The 27,088-nt window shown below is 31.6% G+C and overlaps 1 protein-coding gene across 1 annotated transcript; it reads right to left on the bottom strand.

The window, feature by feature from the left end:
- Nucleotides 1-413: 413 nt before the first annotated feature.
- LOC129225800 (glucose-induced degradation protein 4 homolog) lies at nucleotides 414-25,114 on the bottom strand. Its single transcript, XM_054860310.1, has 5 exons — nucleotides 24,928-25,114; nucleotides 22,262-22,429; nucleotides 14,918-15,019; nucleotides 8,005-8,135; nucleotides 414-7,695 (listed from the first exon to the last, which is right to left on the bottom strand). The coding sequence occupies exons 1-5, from the start codon at nucleotides 25,072-25,074 to the stop codon at nucleotides 7,632-7,634; spliced, it is 612 nt and encodes a 203-aa protein (XP_054716285.1). The 5' UTR covers nucleotides 25,075-25,114; the 3' UTR covers nucleotides 414-7,631.
- Nucleotides 25,115-27,088: the final 1,974 nt, after the last annotated feature.

Genomic DNA, 27,088 nt, shown 5'->3' with positions numbered 1-27,088 from the left:
GTCTAAATTCATTGACTGGGGGAGGGAAAAATACGTGTAAGAGGTACAGCTGAAAGTTTGCAACATAAAAAAACAGCAAAAAGTTTAGACTACAAGATTTTAAATATTTCTAATAACTGAAAGATTAATTCCTTTCAGAAACTGAAAATAGAACTCAACTAAGCTTTCAGGATTTGTTTTGAATTAGTGCAGAAAATGTGAGATCAAACATTAGATAAGTTTTTAGTTATTAAATTCTTTACTCATATTTAATGTATGTAAAACCAATACAAAAGTTTATAAAAGCTGTTGTGTAAAACAATATCATTTAAAATAAATTGCGGATTAATTTTTAGGGTAGGTATAAGTGATCTGATCAATCAATCAGTGCTATACAAATATTTTAAATTCCAGCATGGAATAATGAAAAAAAAATAATAATAAAACGGTAAACATAATGAAAGGTATGTTATGAAGAGAATAATTTAAAATCAAGTGTGATTTTATTATTTACTATTACTGTTTGTCTTTAAAATAATGAGGCACACATTATTATTGCAAACAACTATTGTGTGCTGCGATTTCAACTGATTTAAAATTAACTTTTTCAAAATGCTAAAAAAATAAGAATAACAGACCATCATCAGTTCTTTTCAATAGCCAAAAAAGTAGTATTCAGACCCCGAAATGTTTTTTTTTTTTTGGGGGGGGGGGTAGGAAATAATTAATCAAAAATTAAAAAATGTGGGAAAGTAGGGAAAAAATCACTTTAAAAAAAGGAAAAATTAGGAAGATATAGGACTACACACATCTCAAGAGGAAACAAATTTAGCGTAAATTTTATTTCTAGCGTAAAATAAAGTAAGTGTTTTTTTTATTTAAAACTGTCACAAAAATAAACTAACTACTTTTGAAGTAATGAAAGACCAAGTTGAAAAAACAAAATGAAGAAACAAATTGACAATCATCAGTACGAAATATAATCTGGTGGAAACAAAGGTTATTAATTACAAAAATATGAAAATAAAATCCAAACAAAGAAACACCTTTTAAACAATACCATAATAAAACTCATATTTTGGTGCGATAAAACCATTTTTGTTAAAGATTTGTTTTGTCAAAAACGAAAACATTCCATCTAGAGCATCAATCGTTTGAAAATACTAACTTTCAGCTCCTGTTGTCATTAACTATGACACAAAAAGCAAAACAAATATTAAATTAGTTTCATTTAAAAATAAGCAGCTAAAATGCAATCTTGTACAAACAGGGGCAGATGTTTGAATTTGAAAATAAAAAGGAAAAACTCTGAAAATGCAGAGCTTAAATAAATTTGTTCTTAAATATGGGACATAAAATTTATAATAAAATAATTAAACTAAAGAAATAACAAAATAAGTAAACTAGAGGGTTTGTATTATGTTATGCATTTTTAGCATTCAACATAAACTTTTGTTTCAGGCACGACATTTATGGGCGTCAGTAGGGTCAATTTCTCCCCTCCCTGGCTTTGGAAAATTAATGCTTAACTACACAAGTTCCTGCAGTTTTTGTTGTTTTCAGATAAAATTTGCATTCAGTATACATCCTCGCTAGCCCCCCCCCCCCCCAGGGGAAAAAATCAAAATGATGGGTCAGTTTTAATTTTAATCAAGCAACAAAAACGAATATTTATTTTATAGGTTTGATGATTTTTACCTTCTTGTTCCAAAATTTATGTCACAGGAAAAAAAAGGAAAAATCCATGCATGGTAAACATAACATTTTTATCAAAGACAGATCAGTTACTAATATTTCTCTGTAGGATAAGGAAAAGGGGCATGTAGGGCATAAAAGGGAAGGCATGTAGTTCCTCTCAACCCTCACCATGCAACAAAAAATTCATTTGGAAATTGTTCACGAAATTGAGAATGAGAGTTGAGCAATCAGCATCAAATGCTTGCATATATCTCTCCCCCCCCCCCTTGATTAGGCGCCCTGAATACAATAACTTGCAGTAGATACGCCGCATTCGTATGATTGCCGCACCCCGAAAAGAGTAGGAGTCTGTCAAAGAAATTTTAAATGTTCAGAAACGCCGCATTGCATTGCTATAAATGCAGCACATAAAAATGAGCAACTCCTCGACATGGATGATATACCCGAGTAGAAAATATCCATTAAAAAGAAAAAAAATACAGTACATATTTGCTTGTGGCTCTATCCCCCAACTTTTGAAAATGTGAAGAAATAAAAACGGAATCTCACATTTAAATTAATTTTCGATTTTGCTCCAAAAATTGGGAACATTTTGCCCATCTAGGTTTTGCCTTTTTTTTGCGAATACACTCTTTGCAAGGAAAGAAAATGAAATTTTATAAATTTTATAATCATGTTTCTGATTTAGAATGAACAATAATCATATTTATGTATGAAAAAAGTTAGTTTCCGCAATTACTTTTGAAGTGGTCCGTTTTTGCAAATTTCTGTTATCTGTAGCTTTTATTTTGTACTAACATCAATAAAATATGCAGTGTACATCTTTTTCCTTTTTTGCTTCCTTACGTTCTTTTTAAGGTTTTACATTGCCTTTCTGTTTAAATAGAGCTCCGTCTCACTTGTAATCATCTATACAAAAAATTGGCGAATAGGAAATTAGGCTTTTCCTGCACTTTTTGAACAGTTGGCCATTTACTTCATTAAAAGATTCTAATTGTCGGGTAAATAATATAAAATTGCATCAAAATGTACCAGTATCTATTTCTTTATTGTTTCGTTAAAACAGTAGGACTGAAGTCGGGGTAATAAGAAAAAAAGTCGATCATAAACGGCGCAACAACAAAAAAGTCACGAAAATTTAACTTTTAAACACGCAGACTCTGCGACATTCCTTCCAGAAATTAGTCAGTCAATGAAAAGTTCAATATCTGCTTGTTTCTTTTGCTTTTCAAAATTAAAACATGCAGAAAATTATCGATGCGGCATTTTAAAAATGCCATGTTTAATTCTAATGAGAAACCATATCAGATTCTCAATCAATAGAACTTTATGAACACAGTGGAAGCTGGTTAATTGAATTAGTGGTTAATTGAATGCTTTAATGAATCAAACTGTCAAAAACAGACCAGAATTCAGCTTTATTGAATCAAAATTGTTTAAACAAATGTGATTCTATAAGCGGCGGCCACTGCATTCATATTTTAAGCAATATTCCTTATTTTGTTAGGTCTCTGGTAAAAATGAAATTTTCAAATAAAGATCATGACATTTTAAGAATTTATTAGCTCTGTAAGTTTTGGAAAGTACTTATTCTTCACTAACCAGTATATACAAAAGTCCCTTTTCTGATTCAGTATTTCTTTAAAAATGCTTGGACTTATACACAAGTAATCTAAGTATGTTTTATTTTCAAAGTTTGCAAAAATACTGTACCTTACACATTTGTAGATCTAAGGTGATCAAATTCCAATTGAGAAATCGGTAAAGATGTAGTTTTCCAAACATTACAGTACAGGATCCCACATCTCGAACATTTGTGACAATGACATTTCCAGATTTTAGAATCTTGACCCAAAAAACAGCAAAAATTATCGTACTGTGAGATATCAGGCACATTTTCTAAATGTCTTTTCTTTTCAAATCAATTTCAAGGAAAGCATACTTTGGTATGCTAAAAAAAGTCGACAATAACTTGCATTGGCGTAAGGTCCGGGGATGTTGCTTGTCATAACAATGGATTATGTACACTATTATAGGATATGGCAATCGATGCAATAAATTAATCACATTTGAACCAAAAATAGCTTTGGATTTTAAATGAATCTGCTTTGTAATGCATACAAAGAAAATAAAAAGTAGTAGTGTAAACCAAAAAGCGGATGTTAAAAGATTGCTGCACACTCACAGCAAAATGCTAATTTTACGCATGAAATGTAGCATCCAAGCATTAAAGTAAGCTGTAAGTGCAATGTTTTGGCTCTTCCTGATTTTGGGATACTCTGAAATTGGAGTCCTATACTGTACATGTCTGTTTCTTCATCCAAAGCTACATCTAATAAATTGACTCTCAGCTGCTTACTTTGACCGCTAGGGGAACAATAGTTGACTTCAGCTGCTGATTGGTTCTTAGTTCAATAAGTTTATGTAGCTCCCTTTCCCGGGAATAATTTTATGCTTGAGAGCTCTTAAACACTAACTAGATGCCTTCTTGAAGTGAAGACATTTATATACCACTTCAACGTAATGCGTTATCGTAATATTTCATGCATCAAGAGCTCCACTTCAAAAAGGATATTAAGAAAAAGCTATGTTGATTTAAATTATAGAAATATCCTTTCATGTATATATCAGCCTAATCCCGAAAAGTTAAGGTTATTGGAGTTTTTCTAACTGTAACCTGCAAAACTTATGTATAAAGCTTCAGTCTGAAAATTTAACATAAGTAGCAACAAACACTGGGTATGTACATCCATATTTCACATGCATTAAATTTTTCAGTAAAACCTTCAAACAATAAAATTACAGCAATTTTCAGTTCCTACTCCCAAATTATTTACTTCAGCAAAATAATTTTTACATAACCACTGTTTTTATGAAAGATGAAATGAAATTACTTTGCTTTGTTAAGATTCACATTAATATACAAGAGGCAAAACTTTGTTTATCAATTATTGTTTTGTCTTTAAATAAAATACTTTAATATTTGCTATGTTATTTTAGCCATGTTATTTTTGCATAGAAATTATCACAGATTAAACTCACCACCATGCGTCGCAAACAAAACCATATAATAGCAACGCTTTCTTTCCCTTTTTAAACATTCCAAAATTTATAGCTCTAAAATACAGGGTCGTGACCAGAAAATAGTTTCGGGGAGGGTTTAAAAACCTTCACGCGGAGCTTTGCGCTATTTATGCTGACATTCATGTCTTCGGGTTCCCTATTATGAAAGCGTTTTATGCAATTAATATACATATGAAAGACATTTTGAGTTTTGGAACAATATTTTTTGGAAGTTTTTAAATATAAACGCACATTTAAATGTCAAACTGAACTTTTTTTTAGGGGGGGGGGGTGAACCCTGGCATACGGCCCTACTAAAAAATATCCACTTGAAAAAAAAGTCCTCTTTTTGGAACTTCTTTTGTCAGTTTATGAAGGGGAGTTTGAGAGATTTCTTCAGCATGAAAATATATAAAACAGCTGCAGGGCAAAATATTTGTTTTTCTTCATAGATTATAAAAGGAAGTGTCTGCGTGTGTATTTAGACTTGTAACACTTGGAAAGGACTTCAGACTGCAAGTAGCTTGATTTCATGCAATTTGGAGCCGAAATTTTAAAATTATAGATTTTTTTAGAAAATTGTATGTATTTCTTTATTTTTAAATGGTTTTTCGCACGTATTTGCTTTCAGATGAATGTAGAAAAAAAAAAAAAAAACTTCTATGAGCAAAAATAAATGTTCGATATTAAAATGGTGTCCAACACAACATAATATAGTAGTTCCAACATAGTTTACAGGGTTCACAAAAATTCAAAAAAAGTTTTGTTGAAAACAATCAAAAACTGAAATTGTAACTCCCAGCTTCAAGCTTTAAATTTTGTTCTTTACTAAACACATTTTGTGACTGCCATTTTTTAAAAATGATTTTCAATTGATCTTATTTTGGTAAGTTCGAAGATTTTACTCTTAGTTTTAAGAGATTTACCTTTCCTGAGTTTTTATTCTTAAATTTATTTACAGAGGCCATCTAATCTAATTTCTTTCTTGGGTAATTTTTCATGCCCCCTCCCCCCCCCCCCCCCCACTTTTTAATGTGTTAATATTTTGTCAGTGCATTGTTTTTATTTATGCACTAATCCTAGCCTTAAGCGAAATAGCATACACTCTAACTCCATTTCTCATTAAAAAAAAAAAAAAAAACTAGCCATGGATGTATATTATCGACATTTTTTTCTTTTTAAAGGCTGGTGTTCTAGTTACAGACTAATTTCATTTAGATGACACAAATGGTGATGTATCTTCAATGCTCCGGTATGCCCCTCAAGAAACAGGCTAAACCTTAACCTTGGCTAGGTACCTTTTCTCCCAACAACTCCCTACCTTTAAGCATGAAGCCTTAGGATTGCAATAGAGCACAAAAGAGGTAGGTTGTTCCCATGATTCTATTATGGGAACAGAGTTCAGAGTGCCATGGTGAAAAAAGAAGCATAGCTAATAGACCCTAAGAGAAACCCAGTTAAGTTCCTCTCCCCCACCTAATCTCTACCTTTTAGCATGAAGCCTTTAAGATGGGAATGCAGCACAAAAGTGGTAAGTTTTCAACTAAATACCTGGTTAAAAAATAAAAAAAAAGATTTTTGCAGCAAAGGATAGAATGGATATCACCCTCTTAACTGGTTTAAGGCCTCAAGTAAGGGAAATCATCCATAATGAAACAGGCAGAAAAGACAACGCAAATTGTGATAACAACCCACCCAGAAAGTAGTTTTGATAGCATTTTATCTCAAATAAAAAAGCTGTCTACTTGAGATTGTTAAGAGCTTAAAGCAATGAAAATAAATATTTTGTTACTTTGCAGATTCAAAATTAATGAGTGAAAGAAAAAATTTACATGCAAAATATTTTGAATATTGACTTACAATATTTATAAATAGGCAAAACCCCTTTGGGATTAACAGAAGAAAATAACATGAAATACACCGCCAACTCAGTCATTTCCAGCCGAGGACTGCAGTTTTTAGAAGTAGACTGCAGTTTACTGCTAACAATGAACTTCCAGGGTAAGAAAAACAATTTTTTAAAATCATTTTAGTTATTTAAAATGAAATTTTGTTTGTTTCTTTTTTGCATTTTGAGAAAATAATAGTTAATTGAGGCTCTGAGAAGCAAAGGGATGTAAGTAAACTATTTAAAGTTTTGAATAAATTGCATTTAAAGTTCAGATCCTAGGTTGGCTTTTTTTTTCTAAATCATGCTGTACAGCAGCACCTATTAAAGCTACTAGTACTATCTCTTGTCCTAAGACAGAGGAGAGGTTCACCAACCATTTGTACTTTTTATCTCCAAATTTTTAATTTTGTCACTCACATCCCTTTGCTTCTCACTGCCTTAATTGTACAAGTCAGCATAAACAACTTATTAATTATTTATTGAGGTAATATACCAAATTTCAGCATTAATATTTCAAAAATATTTTTTCAGGTGCTTCCTATAAGGAACAATATCTAATTAGGAGGAAAATATAGAAATCAGCTTTAAAATAGAAATATGGGCTCAGCAAAATTATAAAACATATTTGAATTCTTTATAAATAGTGAACTATTAAAAATCAGTAATGAAGAGGATTTTCTTTTAAAATTAAAACAATAACAAACCTTATTTATCTTCTGTTTTATGTACACGAAGCAAGAGAATTGCTAAGACCCCATGCTAACTTTAAAAATAATAACAATTAACAATATACATTATGAATCGAAAAAAATAAACACCAGGAAGAGTTAGATTGCAGCAAACTAAAAGTTTTATGCTGCGGAAAGCAAGTCAGTCTATCACGTTTGCTTCATGATATTAGTTGCATATTTACAAAGTTCAGAATGAATACAATATACAGGAAGATTTTTGGCAGATAGCAGACATAACTGAAAATCACAGTCATCTGAATTTTTCAAGATTATCGAAATTCATAAATCTGTATGCTATGCTCTGGTACATGAGTTAAAGTAAGGGACTGGTACCTGGAAGGTAAGAAAACAAACATTATTATGCAGATTGCATGCCAAAATTGAATGCTTCTACAAAGACAAATCTAACAACATAGAGGGTGACAAATACAGCACATGCACACAGAAGAAAATGTTTATAAAATGTAACATTTATTTAAATGTTTCATAAATACGAGATGTGGCTATTAAATGAACATTTGAGTTTAGACTGTTAGAAATTTTTAGGCAAAAACCCAAATGCTCACTAATATTAAGCAAAAAAAGTATATATACTTGACGAATCAATCAACTAATGTTATATAGGTCAAATAAAAGAATTACCATTCAGAACTCCTGTGATAATAATAGCCTTCAATAGTTGATGTAGATTTTTGAAAACAAATGTAGTAAAACCCAGCAAAGGATGCACCACTAATATCTTTTATTGTATGGTCAGGTACAAGAAAATGTTCCTAAATTTTAAAACATATAAAATATAAATGAATTCTTAATAAATAAAAATTTTCAGAAATCCAAACCGAATTAAAGATAGGATTTAGGAAATTAGGATTTAACAGTAATTTTATCGGAATAAGATTTCATAATACTAGTCAAGGAATGAAATAATAGAGGTTATAATTAAAAAGTAATGCTCAAGATTAGCAGTCACTATTAGCTCAATGGCAACTAAATAAAAAAATAAGAGGGCACTTAAATATTTTACTTTCATTTGTAATATTCTCCACCTTTGGTACCACATCTTTTTTCTTTTTTTGAATTGTACTTACTTCAATAAGTTTGTAATGCATGCTACTGAGAAGATAATAATATGGGATTCGACCAAATCAAAAGCTGATGTAAACACCATTTCAAACTGTTTGAAACCATTCCTTAACTATACATTACCTTTCTTACATAAAGCAATGAATTTTAACTGCATTTTTTAAAAAATGCTGTTTTAGTGAACATAAAATATTGTTATGCTGTACAAATGATCAATGGGAAAGAGAGATATAAAATAAACCAGTACGGTGCATACAGTATGTAGTAATAATTAAATAATGCACTATAACATTAATGTACAGTAGATCCAGTAATAATATTTGTAACTTTAAAAAAATGTTGAAGAGGATGGTTGTGATGCGTAACTAACCCCCTTCTTCTAATATATATCTTATTACAGTTGCTTTGCTAGTTCTTTTATAACGTCTCTATCAATGGCCACATCCCTCTTCCTGGTCTTTTTAATCCACAATATGAAAACAGCTTCCATTTTCATATTTTTTGTATTTTGCTTACTCTGCGAACTTTTACCAATTTCTTTTTCTTGACTTTTAATTCTATATGTGAAAGATTCTCTTGTACTTAATTGTCGTGCTACCTTCAACACATTTTTTAGTTGTTCAAGCTTATTGAGAATCTTTAGCTTTTCTTTAATGGTCAGAAACTTTCTATTTTTCTTTCTATCTTCACAAACTGTAGATGAAACAGCATTTATAGGTGTCTTTATATTTCATCAACGTTTTGCATTTATAATGAAAAAAAAGAAAAGAAAACTGAGGAGCAGCTATTTGTATATGCACTAACAAAGCAATGTTCAGACTAGTACAGGCCGAGGACTGCTGATGGCCTTTGAAAAAAGTGAGAAAGGTGACAAATTTGAAAACAAAGGTGACTAACAGGTGACAAAAAAGTACCTAAAAGGTGACCAAAAGCAATTTGTTAAGAACTCAAAAAACAAAAAAGGATTATCCCTTTTTACTGACTTTTACCAAAATAGCCCTATATGCTTTTTGTAAAGATTTCTACAGTTTCACTTTCAATATATGTTTAAATTTTTTCCATTTTCTTAGTTTCTTCTTCACAATCCTTTCTTTTTTGCTCTTCTTTTTGCTTCTGTTTCAATTCCAAATCCTTTTTCCTTTCACATTCATCCAAGTATGTTGTGTAATTTATGTGTGCTTGTTGTGCACATTTAATTATTTCTGGACCAATTGGTAAAGAAAGCAAATGAGGATATTCTTTTTACAGCGTCTTTAACTATAAGTATGCTGTTTAAAAATCTTTCAGTCCTTGTTGTCTTATTTTCACCAAAAAGGTGCTTTGAAATAGAAAACAGTCTTTTAATGTCAGCATTACCATGTGATAATGCAAGTGAAGCAGGGTTGGCAAGGTTTTGGACACTACGGTAAAAACCATGGAAAAAACCCTGGTTTTTACCGTCCTGTCCAAAACCCTAGTGTCCAAAACTATATTTAAAAAAAAATAGTATTGTGTGAGAAAACATCAAAAAACAGAATAAAATGTATCAAAGTAATGTTTTATATTGAACATTTATTCAATGAGAACCTTCAACTTACTTATGCAGCTGATTTTAATCTAGTTGCATAGGAATTGAATTCTTGATAAAAATTTCAATTTTTATGCATACGTTTATTTATTTTTGATAATAGGAACGAAATTTCCCTATGTTTATGCATGTGTGCAAATGAAAGCAGGGTTGGCAAGGTTTTTACCATCTTGTTCAAAAGCCTTGTGACCGAAAATGTCCAAAACTATTTTGTGAGAAAATATCAAAAACAGAACAAAAAGTGTCATAATTATTTTATTGACTATTTAATATATTTATTCAATGTGAACATACAGGTGTAAATATATATGTAACTTATTTATGCTGCTGATTTTAATCTAGTTAAGTAGGAATTAAATTCTTCATTAAAAATTTAAATTTGTATGCAGGAGTTTTTTTTTTTTTTTTTTTTTTGCATAAACTAAATTTTTTTTTCCATTTATGCATGTGTGCAAAAGAAAGTGTTCAAAATATAGTGCAATAATTGACTTAAATGCAATAAATTACAATTTTTTTTAGTAACAGAATGTATATTAAAAACGTAAACTAAAAAAAGAATAGCACAAGTTTTATAATATAAGTGTTTAATCATCAATTTCTTGTTCTTTAATCTAAGATTTAAAAAATGATTTTTGTTAAAAAATCATGTAAAACTTATTTGCAAAAACCATTTAAAAAATTTAGCTTTTTTCTTGCACCTAAATATTGTACATTTAATAATATTCCTTTGCGTTATGAATGGAACTGAAATTAGTTGTCTTGGTAGTGTTGTGAGTTTCCTTCCAAAACTCTACCAACTGTTAAATAAGTTTTTGTAAAAAAGTTATTGGCAATTTTTTTTAAGTAAAATGTTTTTTAAATGAACATTTTGAAGAAAAATATTATCAAATACTGATTAATTAAACCTCATTAATATCTTTATTTATGCATCATGAATGCTGCAGTGAAAACGAATTGATTAGATTACACCCCTTTAACTTTAACATAGTTTTGGACAGTTTAAGGCAGTTTCAGACACTTTTGGACAGTTTTAGACGGTAAAAACCACTTGTCCTGTCCTAAACCAGTTTTGGACAGTCCAAAACCCAACCCTGAAGTGAAGCTTTTATCACCTTAGAAACATTAGATTATTGAAGTTGAGTCCTTTTTTGAAATGTGCTGCTGCCAGTAGATATCAATGGTTTTGTTTTCGGATGCTTCATCATCTTTTTCCAGCTGCAAAAGTTTCCATTCATCTTGCAACTTATCGAGTGGAACATTAAAAGGCATGATTTTGGCAACCTTTATCAAATCCTTACAGCTTCTAGATTTACTTCTCTCTTTTGGATCCAAAAATTTAAAACTTTTCAGTAACCCGTTTGATATGCAACTTTTTTCCATTACATACTTGCATGTAGTCACACAATGCTTTTTAACAGCTCTTAAAAACATAACCTTTGCATTTTCTTTCAGTTTTGACAGTTCATCTGTCACCTCTCCACTAACAACAAGATCTTCCAAGAGGTAGTCTGTTACCAACTGCAAACAGTTTATCCGTGTCTACATTTAAAAAATCAACTTACTTTATGACAAAGGCTTTTATAACCCGAGCCATAAAAGTCTGAACAATGGTCTCTATTTCTTGGTACAATTTATGTATCATAGGTGCTTGGCATTGAAAGCGTTTCGTGAACTGCATAAACAAATCAGCAGATGAAAAGATAAAATGCAGCTCAGCTTTCATAGAAGGTCTTTTTAAAATATTTGCAACAGCTTTATATGACCTGCATTGCATAGCTGAATTCTTTTTTAAAGCACATGTTTTAAAAAATAATACTGAAGAGCATCCCACTGTTTCAGTAGTCTGTTTGCTGCAAGTCCAAGGGTAAGCCAATGGGTAGTTGTGTTTCAGGAACTTGCGATGAGGTGTATTTAGTTGAGCTTGCACTTCTTTGAAGTCCTCCTAACGGGAAGGCCAACCATCAAAATAGCTATAAGTACTAAGAAGAAGTTCAGATGCTCCTTCACCTAAATATTGCAATGCTTTGACATACGCATTACGCATTGTATGATTACTGCAAGTACCAATATTTATTAGGCTTTTTTCTTGTGTCTCAAGGATAATAGTGTCAAACAGCCTAAAAACCTTTTTATTAACATAAGGACCATCCAAAGGAAAGCATGAGACATTTGTTCATGGATAATTACTTTCGGTAAGTGCTTGATAGCGTCTCAATCGAAATTTCACCAACTGCCTTGCCCAAGAAGTAAGTTTTGAGATGCCTCGTTGTGATGCAACATTGGCTTTCAGACCAATATTTTATTGTTCGTTGCAGTTCTTTTTTGTCTTTGACATTGGTAGTTTCATCAAAGCTCAAAGTATAATAGGATAAACATGCTTCCTTTAACATACATTCCCAAAAATAAGGAGCAAGTCCATCTGTAGAAGGGATAGAAAGACTGGTTCTGCTCATAGGGTGCAGTTGCAAGCGATAAAAAAGATTCCCCGATTTCCCGGTAGCATAGCTATTTTTCTTAAACAACAACAAGGTGGGGGGGGGGCATATTTAAGGCTATTTTTTAATTAATTTCACTGTTAAAGCTATCATTCAGATACTTTTCAAAGATTTAATTACTTAAAAAAAAAAAAAATCCTAAGACACATTTCAAGAAAGGTGACAAAAGTTGCAAAAGGTGACTAAAAGTAACCAAATTTTCAAAAGGTGACTAAAGGTGAGAAAGGTGACTGACTCCTCGGCCTGCTAGTATGATGTGAGGAACTTCTGGTGTCGATGATGCTAAAGGGATGAAAATCTTTTCACGTAAAAATATTTTTAGTAGCCAATAACAACACTGAAACATACACACTGTGATTCCTTTCCAAAAATTTTTTGTGTTGCAGGTGAGGAATGCGCGTTAGATCTAAAATTCGATACTGGTGAAAAACTCGCAGTATAGCTATTTTGCGTAAGTTGAATCGCATTGTAGCGCAAGTTGACTGTATTACAACATGACATAGGGCAGCGCTGAAACATACAAAATAAGCCAAAATTATAAACAGGTTTCTAGCAAAGCTGGTTTTAAGGCCTGCTAAAATCAAGTTGGCCAAAAAGTAACAGTTTCTTCGAATGTAAAGCAAATCTTGTACCGGAAAAAAATAACTCATTTCACAATATACTGTCCATTTTTTTTATCGATCCAAGTTTATTACTCTTAAGTCAAAAAAAAAGTTTCAAGAACAGCTTGATATTTTCATCAGAAGTGAAGATTTGACCATTCAAAAGCATTTTGTGAAGAAAACAGATGGTAGTTAGGGCATGTGAAAGTGGTAAAAAAAAGTCCATTCATGCTGCAACAATGTGATCAAACTTGAATTTGTGGTCTGGCATATAACAATGAACACTATTATTTGTGATTCCCCTATTCTGGTAATGCTTCTCCTAAAATACATCATTTGATTCACTCACTTTATGATAGTAGTACAGTGTTATTTACAATGAATGGGACAAAAAGAAAACTTCGACTCTGAACGTTGTAATTAATATATTTAGATAATTTAAATTTACCTCAAAACTATATTTATTCAAGTTTCTACAGGCATTCAATAGGTGCCCCAACAGCAACACGACAAATGTCTACATGGTAATCAAGCTCCTGCTACACTCGTGATAGCTCTCGTTAGCCCCTGTGATGGAGTTCAACACTGAAGTTATCTGCTGCTTCAGTTCCTCTAACTCGTGAGGAAGTGGAAGCACAAACACCTTGTCTTTAACCAAACCCAGAGAAAAAAACACAGGGCGTTAGATCTGGTGATCTCGGCGGCCAATGAAGACATGTCAAATCCTGTTGCCCATCACGGCCAATCTAGCAATGGGGTAGACGTTCGTTCAAGAATTCATGTATGTCGTGATTGGAGCACTATCTTTCTGCAAAATGAAATTAGGAACAGCTTTCTCCAGCATGGATGATTTTGTTTAACAGCGCATCTAGTGGCGAGTTCGTCACTCTATGATTTTTCCCTGTTGCCAAATAGAACTTGTATAATTGTACTTGCAGAATAAATTTGTTTCGGCTCAATAAATCCATTATGGCAGTCACACTGCGCTATTCTTTTTGACCCATTCATTATGATTCAGCCTGTATATACCAAAACAAATGATTTAGTTCCTTGGGAGTATTTAAAATACGCAATATCTTTCAAATCCCACCAAATGTCATCATAACTTTGCTTTGAGCAGGTTTGTTTCCCTTTGACGTTCTTATTTTGCTAGACTGTTATTAGACTTTTCAGGGGGGGGGAGAGCTCTCTTTACATTTCAAGACTAAAAGACAGGCGCAATTATTTGATATCATGTCCCATTTAAATGTTGAGCCTTATAACATATGCAAGTTGTTTTAAACAGTATCTAACACACAATTTTGACATTAAATATTGATTGAATTCGGTTAATGCCATTATTTCGTCGTTCTGAACTTTAATCAGCCTTCCCAAGTGCAGAGATTCTTTAACATCTAAATTATGTGACTGAAAGCTAACATTTTTGGGAAGTTGCAAAATATTCCTATTTTTTCCGAAGTAATAAAACAAAACATTCCATTTGATTTTCCATTTTGAAATCCGATTCAGACATCCTGTTTAGAATTTTACAGGCAAGCAAAAGAATCGAGTGATTTTTTTTTTTTTTTTTTTTGATTTATTATTTTTTTTAATAGTTATATTTCTTTTTTTTTTAAATGAGTCATTAAACTTTATCAAATGTTAAAAGAAATGTTTTAAGCAAACATTTTTAGTAAAAATATTAAATATATTTGAATGATGTAGTGGATATGAAGAAAAGCATTTGATTTTTGTGAGTTTATTAAATGAAATGAAACGTAAAGCATAAAATTTCAGTAAATAAGAAACACATAAAAGCAGTTACTCACTTTCCATCGCATAAAAACATAATCTGTGTTTTTCAGTTCATCATAATCAAAACTATCTGAATTAAAACATTTCGCATATTGATAAAATGAGTGAAATTTGTTCTGAAAAAGAGCAAACAATATTAAAATGTTGATATCTTATGCCAAACAGTGAAAGTAACAAAATAATAATAATCTAAAACTATACAATACCAGCAGTATCCGCACAGCGATGTTCGTGCAAAAAACTTAATGGAAGTCCGTTGAATAAAAATATTGACCCCCCTCCCCCTCTGATGTGAAATGATCATTTTTCTTTGTATAAAATGCGTACACACCTTTTCAAAAAAAAAAAAAAAAGTTTCTTTGGAATTTAAAACTTTTCGCCAAATCATTAAATTAGACTTACAGTTGCTTTAAAACTCTATTTAGCAAGTGAAGCGGTTTTTACTGCAATTTAAAATATTTTTCCAAATAAACAAAAAAGACATCAAATAATATCTTTCAAATGTAAAAATAATTCCACAACTCTATTATTTATCGCCAAATTTGCCCAGCAACCACGCTATCATAATCCATCTATCTAACGAAAAAGAAACATAATGTGGAACATTCAAAAATCATCGCCAGAAATGTGTCGTCGTGTATAAAAAGCATACACATCTTTTCCAAAAAACCCTATTAAAGTTTCTTTAGAATTTAAAACTTTTCATCAAATCATTAAATTAGATTTACAGTTGCTTTAAAACTCAATGTAGCGAGTTAAGCTTTTTTTATTGCAATTTAAAATATTTCGCCAGAAAAAGAAGCAAATCACAAATGCTACAATCAATTCAATCAAGATTTCACTCAGATAAAAAAAATCAAAAGTTTCTTTTCTTTCAAAACAAAGCAACAAAACAATGAATAACATTAATTGTTGCTTTGAAACAATAATCCTAGACTGAACTGCTCAGCGCCTAACGAGTCAAGCGACCACGCTAATGGAACCCAGCCCTTTTGGGAGTGAAGCAGATGTTTTTTCTTTGGCAATAATAAATGTTTCACCAAACAAACAAAAAAGTATAAAATCACATTAACAGTAGCTTTCAAATCTTTATATATTAAGAGCTGCATTGCCCAATCGAGAGAGATCTGAAGTAAAAAATGTCTTTCTTTCCAATGGTGTCAAAAAGAAAACTGTGGGACAATTCCTTCACTTTTAATTGACAGATTGAATGAAGAAAGTAGTGCCTAAATTTCAGCTAAGACTAAAATAAATTTGAGTTACAAACGCAAACTACTCCCGCCGTAATTAAGTTAAGAGCATTGAAACATTGTTTAGGACGCAGAAAATTCTACTCTTTTCAACGGTATAGAATACTAATATGTGCAAGTAATTTTTCACTCTCATATTCAAGAATTTATGAAATTTGGGCCTAAATTGGAATAAAAAAAGAGCTATTTATCGGATTTTTTCGAATTATAGCCTATGTCACTCAGTAGGAAAGCACCTTTCATATAGTTTAGGATTTTTTCAAATAGATACAGTGGTTCCGGAGATTACCTCGAACATATAAACACACAAAAATCTGCTCTCCTTATTTATAATATTAGTATAGATTTTAAGCGCTCAAATAAATGATCCAACAAAATTGGCAGATTTAACATTCTCAAAGCAAAGCTCTAAGAGAACTTGTTTCAAAGAATCACATGCATATGTCTTTAAAACCAAACAATTACAGTCAAACCTCCTTTAACGGACACTCCCCGTTAGCGGACAGTTTCTTAATCCCCAGACCCTTGAGATGGGCGTATAATGTATTTAACTCCCTGTTAGCGGACAGTAAATCAGCTGAGTTTCGTTTTATTTTTCTGTGTCTGGTAAGCTTTTGCTCAGCACTGCTTTTGTGGCAAGCATTTTTTCTACTCCTTTATGATGTTTGGGGGTAACCAGTACTGATAAAAGGGTTAACACAACTTTTTCTCCAAAAACAGGAGCCTTTTAAATCGAAGCTTATCAAAAATTTTGTTTCCATTTCATGCACGAAATTCCAGCAAAAAACAGAAGAAAAAAATATTTCTTCTTTTACACAGTACCTTGCTTTATCAGTTTGCATGGGAGAGAAAATATACTCTTGTGCAACTTAACAGCATCTCCCCCCCCCTTCCCACTATATTTTGGGAGACCAGCGTCAGCTTCGTGTCCTTTCCCACCAGATGCTGGTGAGGAATCGACACAGTATTGCAAGATTAAGTGAAAAGTAGCCGATTGCACTACGTTTTGCAACAATCTTTTACTATCATAAAAAATACGACACATAAATTGGTCTTGGTACAAATAATCAAAGAAATAATTTATTGTGATAGTTCAGACATTATTAATTACAAATAACCAAGAATAAATTCTTGCAAATTAATTTCCTCATAATCATAGCTACCTACTATAAATAAACCTATTAGAAGTAAAATTAAAACTATGTAGTCTTAAACATGGAAAGTATTTGGCAGTATCTACAAATGAATCATAAGTTGGATGCACATTATACAACTTTAAAAATCGAAAGATTAACCATATTTTGTTTAAAGATTTTTTTAAAAAGTTACAAATCATATAATTTATTTACCTATAAGTGACAATAATTTTTGAAACAGGACAAGTAGATTTTAAGAATATCATTGTTTCTCCTCGTAGACATTTTTCCTGGTTTAATGCATAGAAATAAAAAAAAATTGTCAAAGAAAAAAAAAATCATTTTAATTAAAAGCTTCAGTACAAACTTAAATGAAAATACTCTTAAGATATTTTAATAATGAAGACTGTCATAAAAATTACTGTTAATTGGTTCTTCGACCATTCATACATGAGACTTCTTTTATGAGAAAATTTGGCTTTTTTTTTTTTTAAATAAGAGGAGAATTACATGAATGCTTTCTGTTTTCATAATTTTATTCATTTTCTTTTCTTGCTCTGACTGCATCGTCTATCATGGTGCAAAAAATGTGCAGGTATAAGAGCAATTTTATGCCTACTCTAAGCATTCATGGACTTCTTTAGTTATTTTTTTTGTCTTAAATATTCTAGTGTTAAGATATTTTTACACTATGCATCGCTTCAATGGTGCATAATCTGTTTAAATAAATCTTAAGCAATCAAGCAAATTAGGTAGTATACGAAGTTTTGGTTAAAATATGCTTTTTGAACTATTTTGAAATGCAAAAGACTGAAAAATAATAATTAAAAATATCAAAAAGCTACTTGGATCTTTTCCCATGTAATTTTAGAAAGACTTAGTTGGTCTGCCTTGTATATTTATGTACCTAATAGAAAAGTTGCATGGATTTAAAAAAAAAGAAAACAAATCCTGTACTGCCTTAAAAAATATGTTTCTAAATTTATAAAAACTGTAATGTATCTATTAAGCTTTGCTAGTCACTTTGCATTAATTGGATTTTACTCTTCGCAATAATATGTAAAATTAATGAATATTTGGGAGGAAACAATGAAATTTTTTCAAAAAAAAATGTTTGAAAAAAACCACATGGTTTTAAAAAAAAACACTAGGTTTAAACCATGATTTAAACCAACATGGTTTAAACCAAACAACACTGGTAGTGCTGTGAAATTATTTTCACAACACTACCAACTCTTATATAACAAAGTTTTATATAATAGGTTTATTGGCTTTCTTTTAATATAAAATATTTTTAAATTATCATTTCAGAGAAATCTAATATCAAATTTTCATTAACTAATTATTATTATTTATAAATCACCAATATTGCAGTAAACAGGGGTCTGTCCAGGATTTTTCACAGGGTCCGTTTTTTGTGAAAAATAAAATAATTTTGTGAAAAATCAATTATTTTTGTGAAAAATCAAATAATTAAAATAAAAAAAATTTCTTGTAAAAACAAAAGTTTAGACTCTTCAGATGGTGGAAACTGCATCATTGACACTTAAAGTTGAGTGTTTTCTCTTTTTCCTGTTGAGAATATCATTCTTGAGTGTTTTTCTAGTATTTGGGGAGAGGGGGGAGGCATCGCTCCCTGGGAGATGGGCACTCCTCAAGTATCAATATTTATCTACCATTCTACATCATGTTAAATTATACTAGAAATGTTTTTTGTATAGTATTTAAAATAACTGTAAGAAAAAAAATTAGGCAGGGGTTCAGCATTTAACTTTTTAACCCAAGACCCTGTTTAAGAGCACAGAGTTTCGTTCAAACCTTATAAACTCCGTGATTTTCACAAAAACAAGAAAATATTTTATTTGTTTACCTCTTAACTAAGAGTACTACACATCGAAAATTCGAAAAATCAGATTTCCACAGCGGATGCAAAGAGATTGCAATCCTCAAAGTGAAGGAATCAAAAGTATAAAAACGGCTTGTAAAATAAATATTTTTGATAAAATTACTTTTGAATTGCATTTTAGAGTCCTATGATAAACATATAATTAATATTTGGTCACAGTTAAAGCAAAAATAAATAAATAAATAAATAAAATAAAAAATAAATCATCGATTCCGCATTTTAATTATTGACTCATAAAAGAAAATAGAATTCCCCTTTAAAAACTTGAAATAAGCTTTGTTACAAAAATAAAGAGACTTTTCATTTATTTGCATCCTAATAAAGCGAAGTTAGCTTGAAAAAAAGAATAAAATATGATTCTCATATCGGATGTAAAAAGATTGCGTTTTTCAAAATGTAGGCATCTATAGAAAAAAAATAACGGTAAATAAATGTTTATTTAAAGTTAATTATACTTTTTAGTATCGAAAAACCAAACCCATATAACTTTCTCCCAAAATAACAGTTTAACATTGCACCACCAGACACTAAGTGGCGATAAGTTTGAATTTTGTAACCCTATCTGAAGCGATCACATCCGTCCCACCCGGTGGTTGGAAGTAGCGCGCTACAAGTAGCGACGCTACTGTAGTAGCTACATTTTGAGTAGTTTGTAGTGTAGCGCACTACTTTTTAAAAAAAAGTAGTGTAGTGAGTAGTTAACTACAAAAAAATAGTAGTTTGTAGCGATTTCTGGAAACTACTTTTAAATAAACTGAAAACAAACAAACAAACAAAAAAAAAAAAAAAGGTTCAAACGAATTTGATTGGCTTAAATTTTACACAAGTACATCAGCGGATGCAATGAGAAATAAGACTCATAAAAATACGAGCTGACCTGAGGCATTTCATTTTGACGCCATACGTTCTATCTGTTTGACGCCATTAGTTTTTTTGCCGTTGTAATTTTCATATTTCACCAATATTCATATTGCAAAAAGCACTTATTTTCGCGAAAATAAAGATATCGGTGATTTCGCGAGTTGAAAATTTGGTGAATTTTATATGAACTGACCGAAGATTAAAAAACGAAAATATTTTAGCGAGGCTTAAATTTTTGACAGTATTCACCAAATAAAAAGAAATTACTTAAAATGTTATAGAAAAGGATGAAATTGAACTGTTCTGGATTACTTACAATAAATACGAGCATTACAGTGTGTGAGAGTATGATAACGAACATTTTTCTTAATGTCTTCTGATGAGCTAATTTATCAATCTTTTTTGTTAAATTCTCTTACGGTGTGTGTATCAGGATCCCCCCCCCCCCCCCAAAAAAAATCGAAAGTTGATTTTTCAAGTCGCACACTCTCTTATATTTTATCCTTTTACATTAAAAAAAAAAAAAAAAATCATAATTTGAACAACGGCAGCAAGTGCCGATTATATCTGAAGGTGTGAATCAGCACTTGTGTAATGCTAGGCCAAATTGAAATAAAATGTTTTTTTAGAAACTCAAAATTTCTGTTGATAAAACGTTGCTCTTATACCCACATATGCACCACAAAAACATTTATTCAAATTAAAAACCATTTAGATATCCCACACGTGCCTAACACTTATAATTTTCTTCAAAAAATTAAGTTTTTGATACATATTTTCAGAAATGTAAGATTTTACGAAATTATCAAGCTGAAAAATATAAACAGTAAAGTAGAAAAGTAGGTAATTAGCGTTAAAATAGAAACGTTTGTTTTCCTGCAATTTTTAAGTCTCCCACATAGTACTCAAAGATCTGGTTTTTTTCCAGGTTGAGTTAAATTTTTCATTTAAAATATATTATTTTTTTATTATTCGTTTGTAATTGTTGATCTGTAAATGTGTTCGTTATTAATTTTTGAACTTGATATTCTATTTAAATTTATATGTAATAAATGTTCTTGTGGTACATGTGGGGTGTTTGGTACAGGGGCAACGTTTCCTAACAGAAATTTCAAGTTTCTAAAAAACGTTTTTTTTTTTTTTTTTTTTTTTTTGCGATTTGGCCTAGCATACAAGTACCGTTTTATACTTTCAGGTGAAAGTCGGCACGGGTTGCCCTTGTGCAAATTATATGAAACTTTTTTTCACTATTGTTTTGACACAAGAGGAAAAATACAAGAGTGTATGCGACTTGAAAAATTGACTTTCATTTTTTGAGGGACAACCTATTGTGTATGCTTTTTATTTGCTTATTTTTTTGAAAGTAGCGAAGTAGCGACTACATTTCAAAAGTAGTTTGTAGTTACTTCATTTTGAAAAAAGTAGTTGTAGCTGTAGTTAACTACATTTGTAACAAAGTAGTTGTAGTTCGCTACAAAAAAAATGTAGTTTTTCCAACCACTGGTCCCACCCATACTATCCTTTGCAGTTCTAAATCCATTTCGCTGTATATTATTGATGATTAAATCATGAGTGGGGAGAAAAGTGCTTCCTACGCCTATTCAGAGAATGTTGATGCCTTTCCAAAGAAGTTTACAACAACACCGCAGCATAAAACGAACAAGCAAAATTATAAACCAAACTGACTTTCAGCTGTTAATTTCTTTCAGAGAAACCAACAACAGATATTTATTTGGCGGTAGAATTATTTATGGCTTGCAGGAGCATCACAAGAGTGCTGTTTTTTTTTTTTTTTTTTTTTTTTGCAAAATTAGCTGATTTTGTATAATACCAGAATTTTGTGAAGGGTCTGTTGTGGTTGATCGGATTTTTGTGAAGGGTCCGTTAACGAACCCAAATTTGCTCTGGCCAGACCCTTGGTAAATACAAATTGATTTGCTTTGCACCCTTTTAGCTTAAGAATACTTTTGGACAGTTTAAGACATTTTCGGACTCTTTTAGAAAGCTATGGACGATAAAAGCTACCTGCCCTGTCCAAAACCTGTTTTGGATGTCCATAGTCGCTGGCTACCAAAGAAAAATCTCAGTGCACACAATTATTTCTGAAGTTTTTTTTTAAAGCGTATGGACCATGATAACAACGCACTTTACATGTTGAAAAAAAATGATTTAACAAGCAAATGTTCAAGAATTTTAACCACTTACCCAATGTTTCTTGTCAACTTCCTCATCTGCATCCCATTTCCGTGTTAAAAAAGGATATTTTTTACTAATTATTTCTCCATCAAAAAATGTTGTTAAAGTGGGGTATTCTTCTGTCAAGCCTTTTATTTTCAGGTATCCACAAAGATAAGCATTCTCTTCATCAACATGCTTTAAAAGATATCAAAAAAACAATTAAAAGAATTTCAAGTTTTAAAACTAAAACACAACCATTCACTAAAATTAAGTTCATTCATTTATAGCCACAAGTATTCTCAATATCAACATGCTTTAAAAGATATTAAGAAAAGAATTAAATATAATTCCAGTTTTCAATTTTCAGTAAAATTGTATTGTGCTGAAAAAGGGCTTTTTCAGTTTGCCTTTTGTTTTCTATTTAACGTTTTTTTCCTTGCTTGCCCAAAATGTTTTTTCACAAGTTAAATATCAAAGCAATATAACTCTTAGAACATCAAGCTTCATTACCAATTCTCATAGTAATAAAAATATATAATTTACATTTATTAGCAACCTGAATCAACATGCTGCATCAAGAATGTCTAGCGTCATTGTTAGTTCTCACAATATTAAAAAAAAAAAAAAAAACATATGTACACAAACTAACACACAATTGACATTTTCTAGCATGTTGATACATTTCTGATCTTATTGCAGTTGAGGGAAAAAGTCTAATGAAACCCTAATGAACCTTAGGATAGTATTTCAGATTTTAATGTTACTGAAAGCTCAAAGTTTAATATTTTAAATTAGCTATGACAGCCTGATCCATTTAATAACTTCCTGAAGCTTTTGATCAATTGAGAAATTTTAAATGCTGATTTGGTTATTCTCAATTCCTTACTTTCGACAGCTAAAAATGTTCATTTTCAACTGGAAGCTGCCTTACATTTTCATTAAATAAATTGTAGACTTTATTATTTTTAATCTATTTAGAAGCATTTTTGTTTCATAAAGGATAACAATGCATAAAGTCAGGCGCGGTTCCGGGGCTGAGCAGCTGCGCAGATACTCATTTATACCAACGTTTTATGTCAAGAAATAATTCTTTTGATAATTACATTTTGTCATTTAAGCTTCTTTAGAGAGCAAGCTTAATTAGGCTTAATACTTCATTGAGTGCGAGGCTCCTTATAAACTCAAGATTGCCAAAATGTGCAATTGGTGGTTGTAGAAACACGAAATCAAAATTTTTGAATTTTAACCTGCAAGCAGTCATGTATCAGGCTATTCCTCGCCCATAGTCAGATATTTCACTTTATGCCACCATCCCTTATATTGATAATAGGGCCCATCTGTATAGCTGACCTTGAGTAGCACCCCAACCCTCACAGAATTCCGATAATTTCTTTCGATATTTCAAGGTTGCACAGCTTTCGGAAATGTAAGTTGACATTTAGACCAATAGCATGACAACTTAGTCAACTTCCCTGACAGCTATTTTCTTTCAGCCTACACTGTAAGTATTGTTCTGCATTATGCTTTCATATAGTAAATGGTATCAATTATTTTAGCTGAAATAAACACTAAAAGAAATCATTTAAAATTCTCTTCCATCTCAAGGAATGCTAGGGTGGGGAAAAGACAAAACAAGAGCATTAACATATCACAAAGCGAAGCAACTACACCCAGGTTAAGTGACTTGCTTACTAAATTCAACTACATAATACAAGGGCATACGTTCAGAGTAGGATTCCAGCTAAAATTTTTCAGATCGTATCTGAAAATACTTTAGAGGAGCAAAAAAGATTCCCACCTGAAGAAAATTTAAACATGGATTCACAATAAACTGTCCCTTGCTAGTTTATTCCAATGGTTGTCTTCCAGCTTTGTCAAATTGAAAATATATAAACAAATTTAAATTTTCCTTTTTTTATCTTTGGCTCTATTGCTGTGTACTCCCAGACCCATCCCTGTGGAGGCCATGTATTGATCAAAACTTTACAGATTGAAGTAAAGTCACTAATGCATTAAGGGGGATATTTCGGTAATTGGGAATCTGGATTGGTCGTCTCATTTTTGGCGTAAATAATTTCATTTTGGTAACCCTGCTGATTCATAATAACCCTGTGTGAATAGATGTTTCCGGTCTCTTTGTTTAGATTTGCAAAGAAAAATACCTTTCACGCACAGGCGCTGGAGCCAAAAATTGACGCCAATGAAAATAGCCGGAGTCCCAATTATTGAAATATCCCCACATTGAGAATCCATGCTGATGTAAAAACGTTGCTTAATTTCTCAAAATTTGGGATAACAATGTGCTTAGTGGAGTAAAATTGGCAACTGTTGGGAGTTTTGTCCTCAGTTGTGGAGAAAAAAGTACGACACTGAATGCAAAATTTTAAAATAAAGGAATACAGGATAAAAGCGTAAAATATTGGAACTTGTGAACCCCTCCAGACATAAAGCTTTGAGGGAAATCTCCTCTACACGGAAAATGCTATCGCCTCTCTAGTACACACGTCAATGTTAATATTTATTACCCATAACTGGTGTGTTTTTGATAAACTAGGATGCTTCGAACGATTAAAAATATAAATCTAATGTTGGGAAGTGAAAAGGTATATTTAAAAAAAAAAAAAAAATCTTATGACTTTGATTTCGTGCCATTTTAAATAAGCCACACTACAAAACTTTTGACGCATCCTTACTTGGAGAACCACTTCTACGTCGTAACAGTTTCCTTTGCTTTTCTGATGACCCTGAAATTTTGACCCATTGTACAACAAAGATCTCGCAACACCAGGTTGACATGAATTAGCAGGAGGCGGAGGTATAATTTTAGTTTTTCCAGGCATAATAGTAAACACGGCGGTTAGTCCATAAATATTGAGGACGAGTTTAGAGTAATAATGGTGAAGTGAAGTAAATATCATGACGCTGAGCTGTATTACTAACTGGAATGACAGGCAACCCGTTGGAGAGATAAATGTTCCCCAAGTATTCCAACATTATCGAAGAATGGTCTTCAATAGTTTAGAATTTTTAGAGGTAGGGGGGTGCAATTTGTATCGTACAGCAATGGTGTAAGATCCACTCTTTCTTTAAAACAAAGGGCATGAGCTGCTAGTCACATGTTTATGATCTAGAGTCCCTTATTATATGGACCCTAACATGATCAATGTTGGTACCATTGGACATTTATAGACTAATAAAGCGCTGTTAATCAACCTGCCCTTTAAAAATATCAGAAAACTGAAAGGTAAATACCGCAGGACGAAAAATCTACAGAAGTTTATGAAATAACGTCCTGTAATTAAAAAGAACACCAGCGATGATGTAAAGGTTGCGTTCGACGAACCTCACCGGTCGACCGATAAGTAACCAGTTACTAACCGCGTCGTTCTATGATCAACCGGTTACTGCAGTGGTTATTATTCTAAGCAGTTGATTGGTTGATTGGAGCACGTGATCATTAGTTGTCACGTGATTAACTAACCGGTCGCTCTCGGTCGTGCTCGTCGAACGCACTCAAAATGTTGCCACGGCGTGGGTACATATTCTATCCCGCAGAATGACATCTGACAATTTATGCCCTAAAGTGAAGTGAAGAAGTTTTTTATTTTGTAATCAAAGTTTCGGGCGTATGAGAAAAAAGTGATGTTGATCATGAAAAACTAATTCGCTATCTTTTCGTGTTTCCTTTTCAATAATTATTAACCATAATTTACGCATAATTTTGCTTCCAGACACTTTTACGATTAGGCAGGTAAAAAGCATTTTAATGTAATGCAGAGCAACACGTTACGTCTCAATATGGATCAATTTCTTAAATGTTCTCAGTTTTAGGAATGAGAGGTTTTTTATCAAATGTATAACTTACATGCAACAGAAATAGATTAAATGCATAGCTATCCAGAACAGAGGATGAATTTCAGAAATTTATTGTTTTGGAAGTTTATACAATGAAGCTTAAAGTCAGAAGAATAAATTTTGTTTGAAAATTTATATTTCCTTCAAAATACCTTAACGTTTTTTGCTTGTGTGCTAATAACCTTTAAAATTATCTAGTTGTACGTGAAGTGTGTGATCAATTTTTGAGTAGAGTTTAATGTTTTGTATTAAATTATTAAAATTCCTTTTTCAAAATGTAGGATCAGTAGGTTGTGTGAACTAAAAATAGGATGGAAAATTCTTTCTTAATACTCTTCAAGTATCCTGTTGGGTAATTTCTTGAGTCTCTTGTGTAAGATCCACTTGCAGGTCAGCCATAGCTTTGTTCTGCTTAAAAAGTACAAAATGAGATAGTATACATGTGCTACATGGAAATATGCCCTTTGATATTTCATTTTCTCTTATTATAGGATTGATCAGTGGCTGCACATTCAGTCTTAAGGGGGAATTACTATAACGTATGAAACTTGGTTCATTTCCAAAATTATTCCCCAGACTAAACAAACCTGCTTATTGTTCAAACAGTGACAAAATTAGAATTTTATTTGATTTTTAAACAAAGCAAGACTAATAGTTTTCATGTAATGCAGCATGATTTTTGCCTGAGGAGTTCATGATCTTCATTTTTTAACCATCTGGAGCAAAAGAGCTATATCATGCTCATACAATTGTAATTAAAGGTTCAATGTGTAATTTTATAAACAAAAATTGAATGTTGAATCTTTAACATAGTGCTGCAAATAAGCAAAGGCACTTAGCACAGATTGTCCCTTTAAAATTTTTAGGGGGTGTTTACATTCTCTCTAGGAGGGCAGGTCCTCTTTCTCGGAGTACTTTGTAGTATTTAAGGATTTTGGGTCACAACTTTGATCCAAAGTTCTGTACAACTTTGAAAAAAGATGAATACCTCTGAAGAAA

This window comes from Uloborus diversus, chromosome 7, assembly GCF_026930045.1.
Source record: "Uloborus diversus isolate 005 chromosome 7, Udiv.v.3.1, whole genome shotgun sequence".
Lineage (NCBI taxonomy): Eukaryota > Metazoa > Arthropoda > Arachnida > Araneae > Uloboridae > Uloborus > Uloborus diversus.
Note: the sequence above shows the minus strand (reverse complement) of the source record. Positions and strands in the feature narration are given on the sequence as shown.

Excerpts from the sequence above, each read along its gene's own strand:
- LOC129225800 (XM_054860310.1), bottom strand. The coding sequence starts at position 25,074 with ATGCCTGGAAAAACTAAAATTATACCTCCGCCTCCTGCTAATTCATGT. Across the intron at positions 15,020-22,261 it reads AAGTTGACAAGAAACATTGG|AACAAATTTCACTCATTTTA; the intron begins GTAAGTGGTTAA and ends GCTCTTTTTCAG. Across the intron at positions 8,136-14,917 it reads ATGTTTTTATGCGATGGAAA|GAACATTTTCTTGTACCTGA; the intron begins GTGAGTAACTGC and ends TTTAAAATTTAG.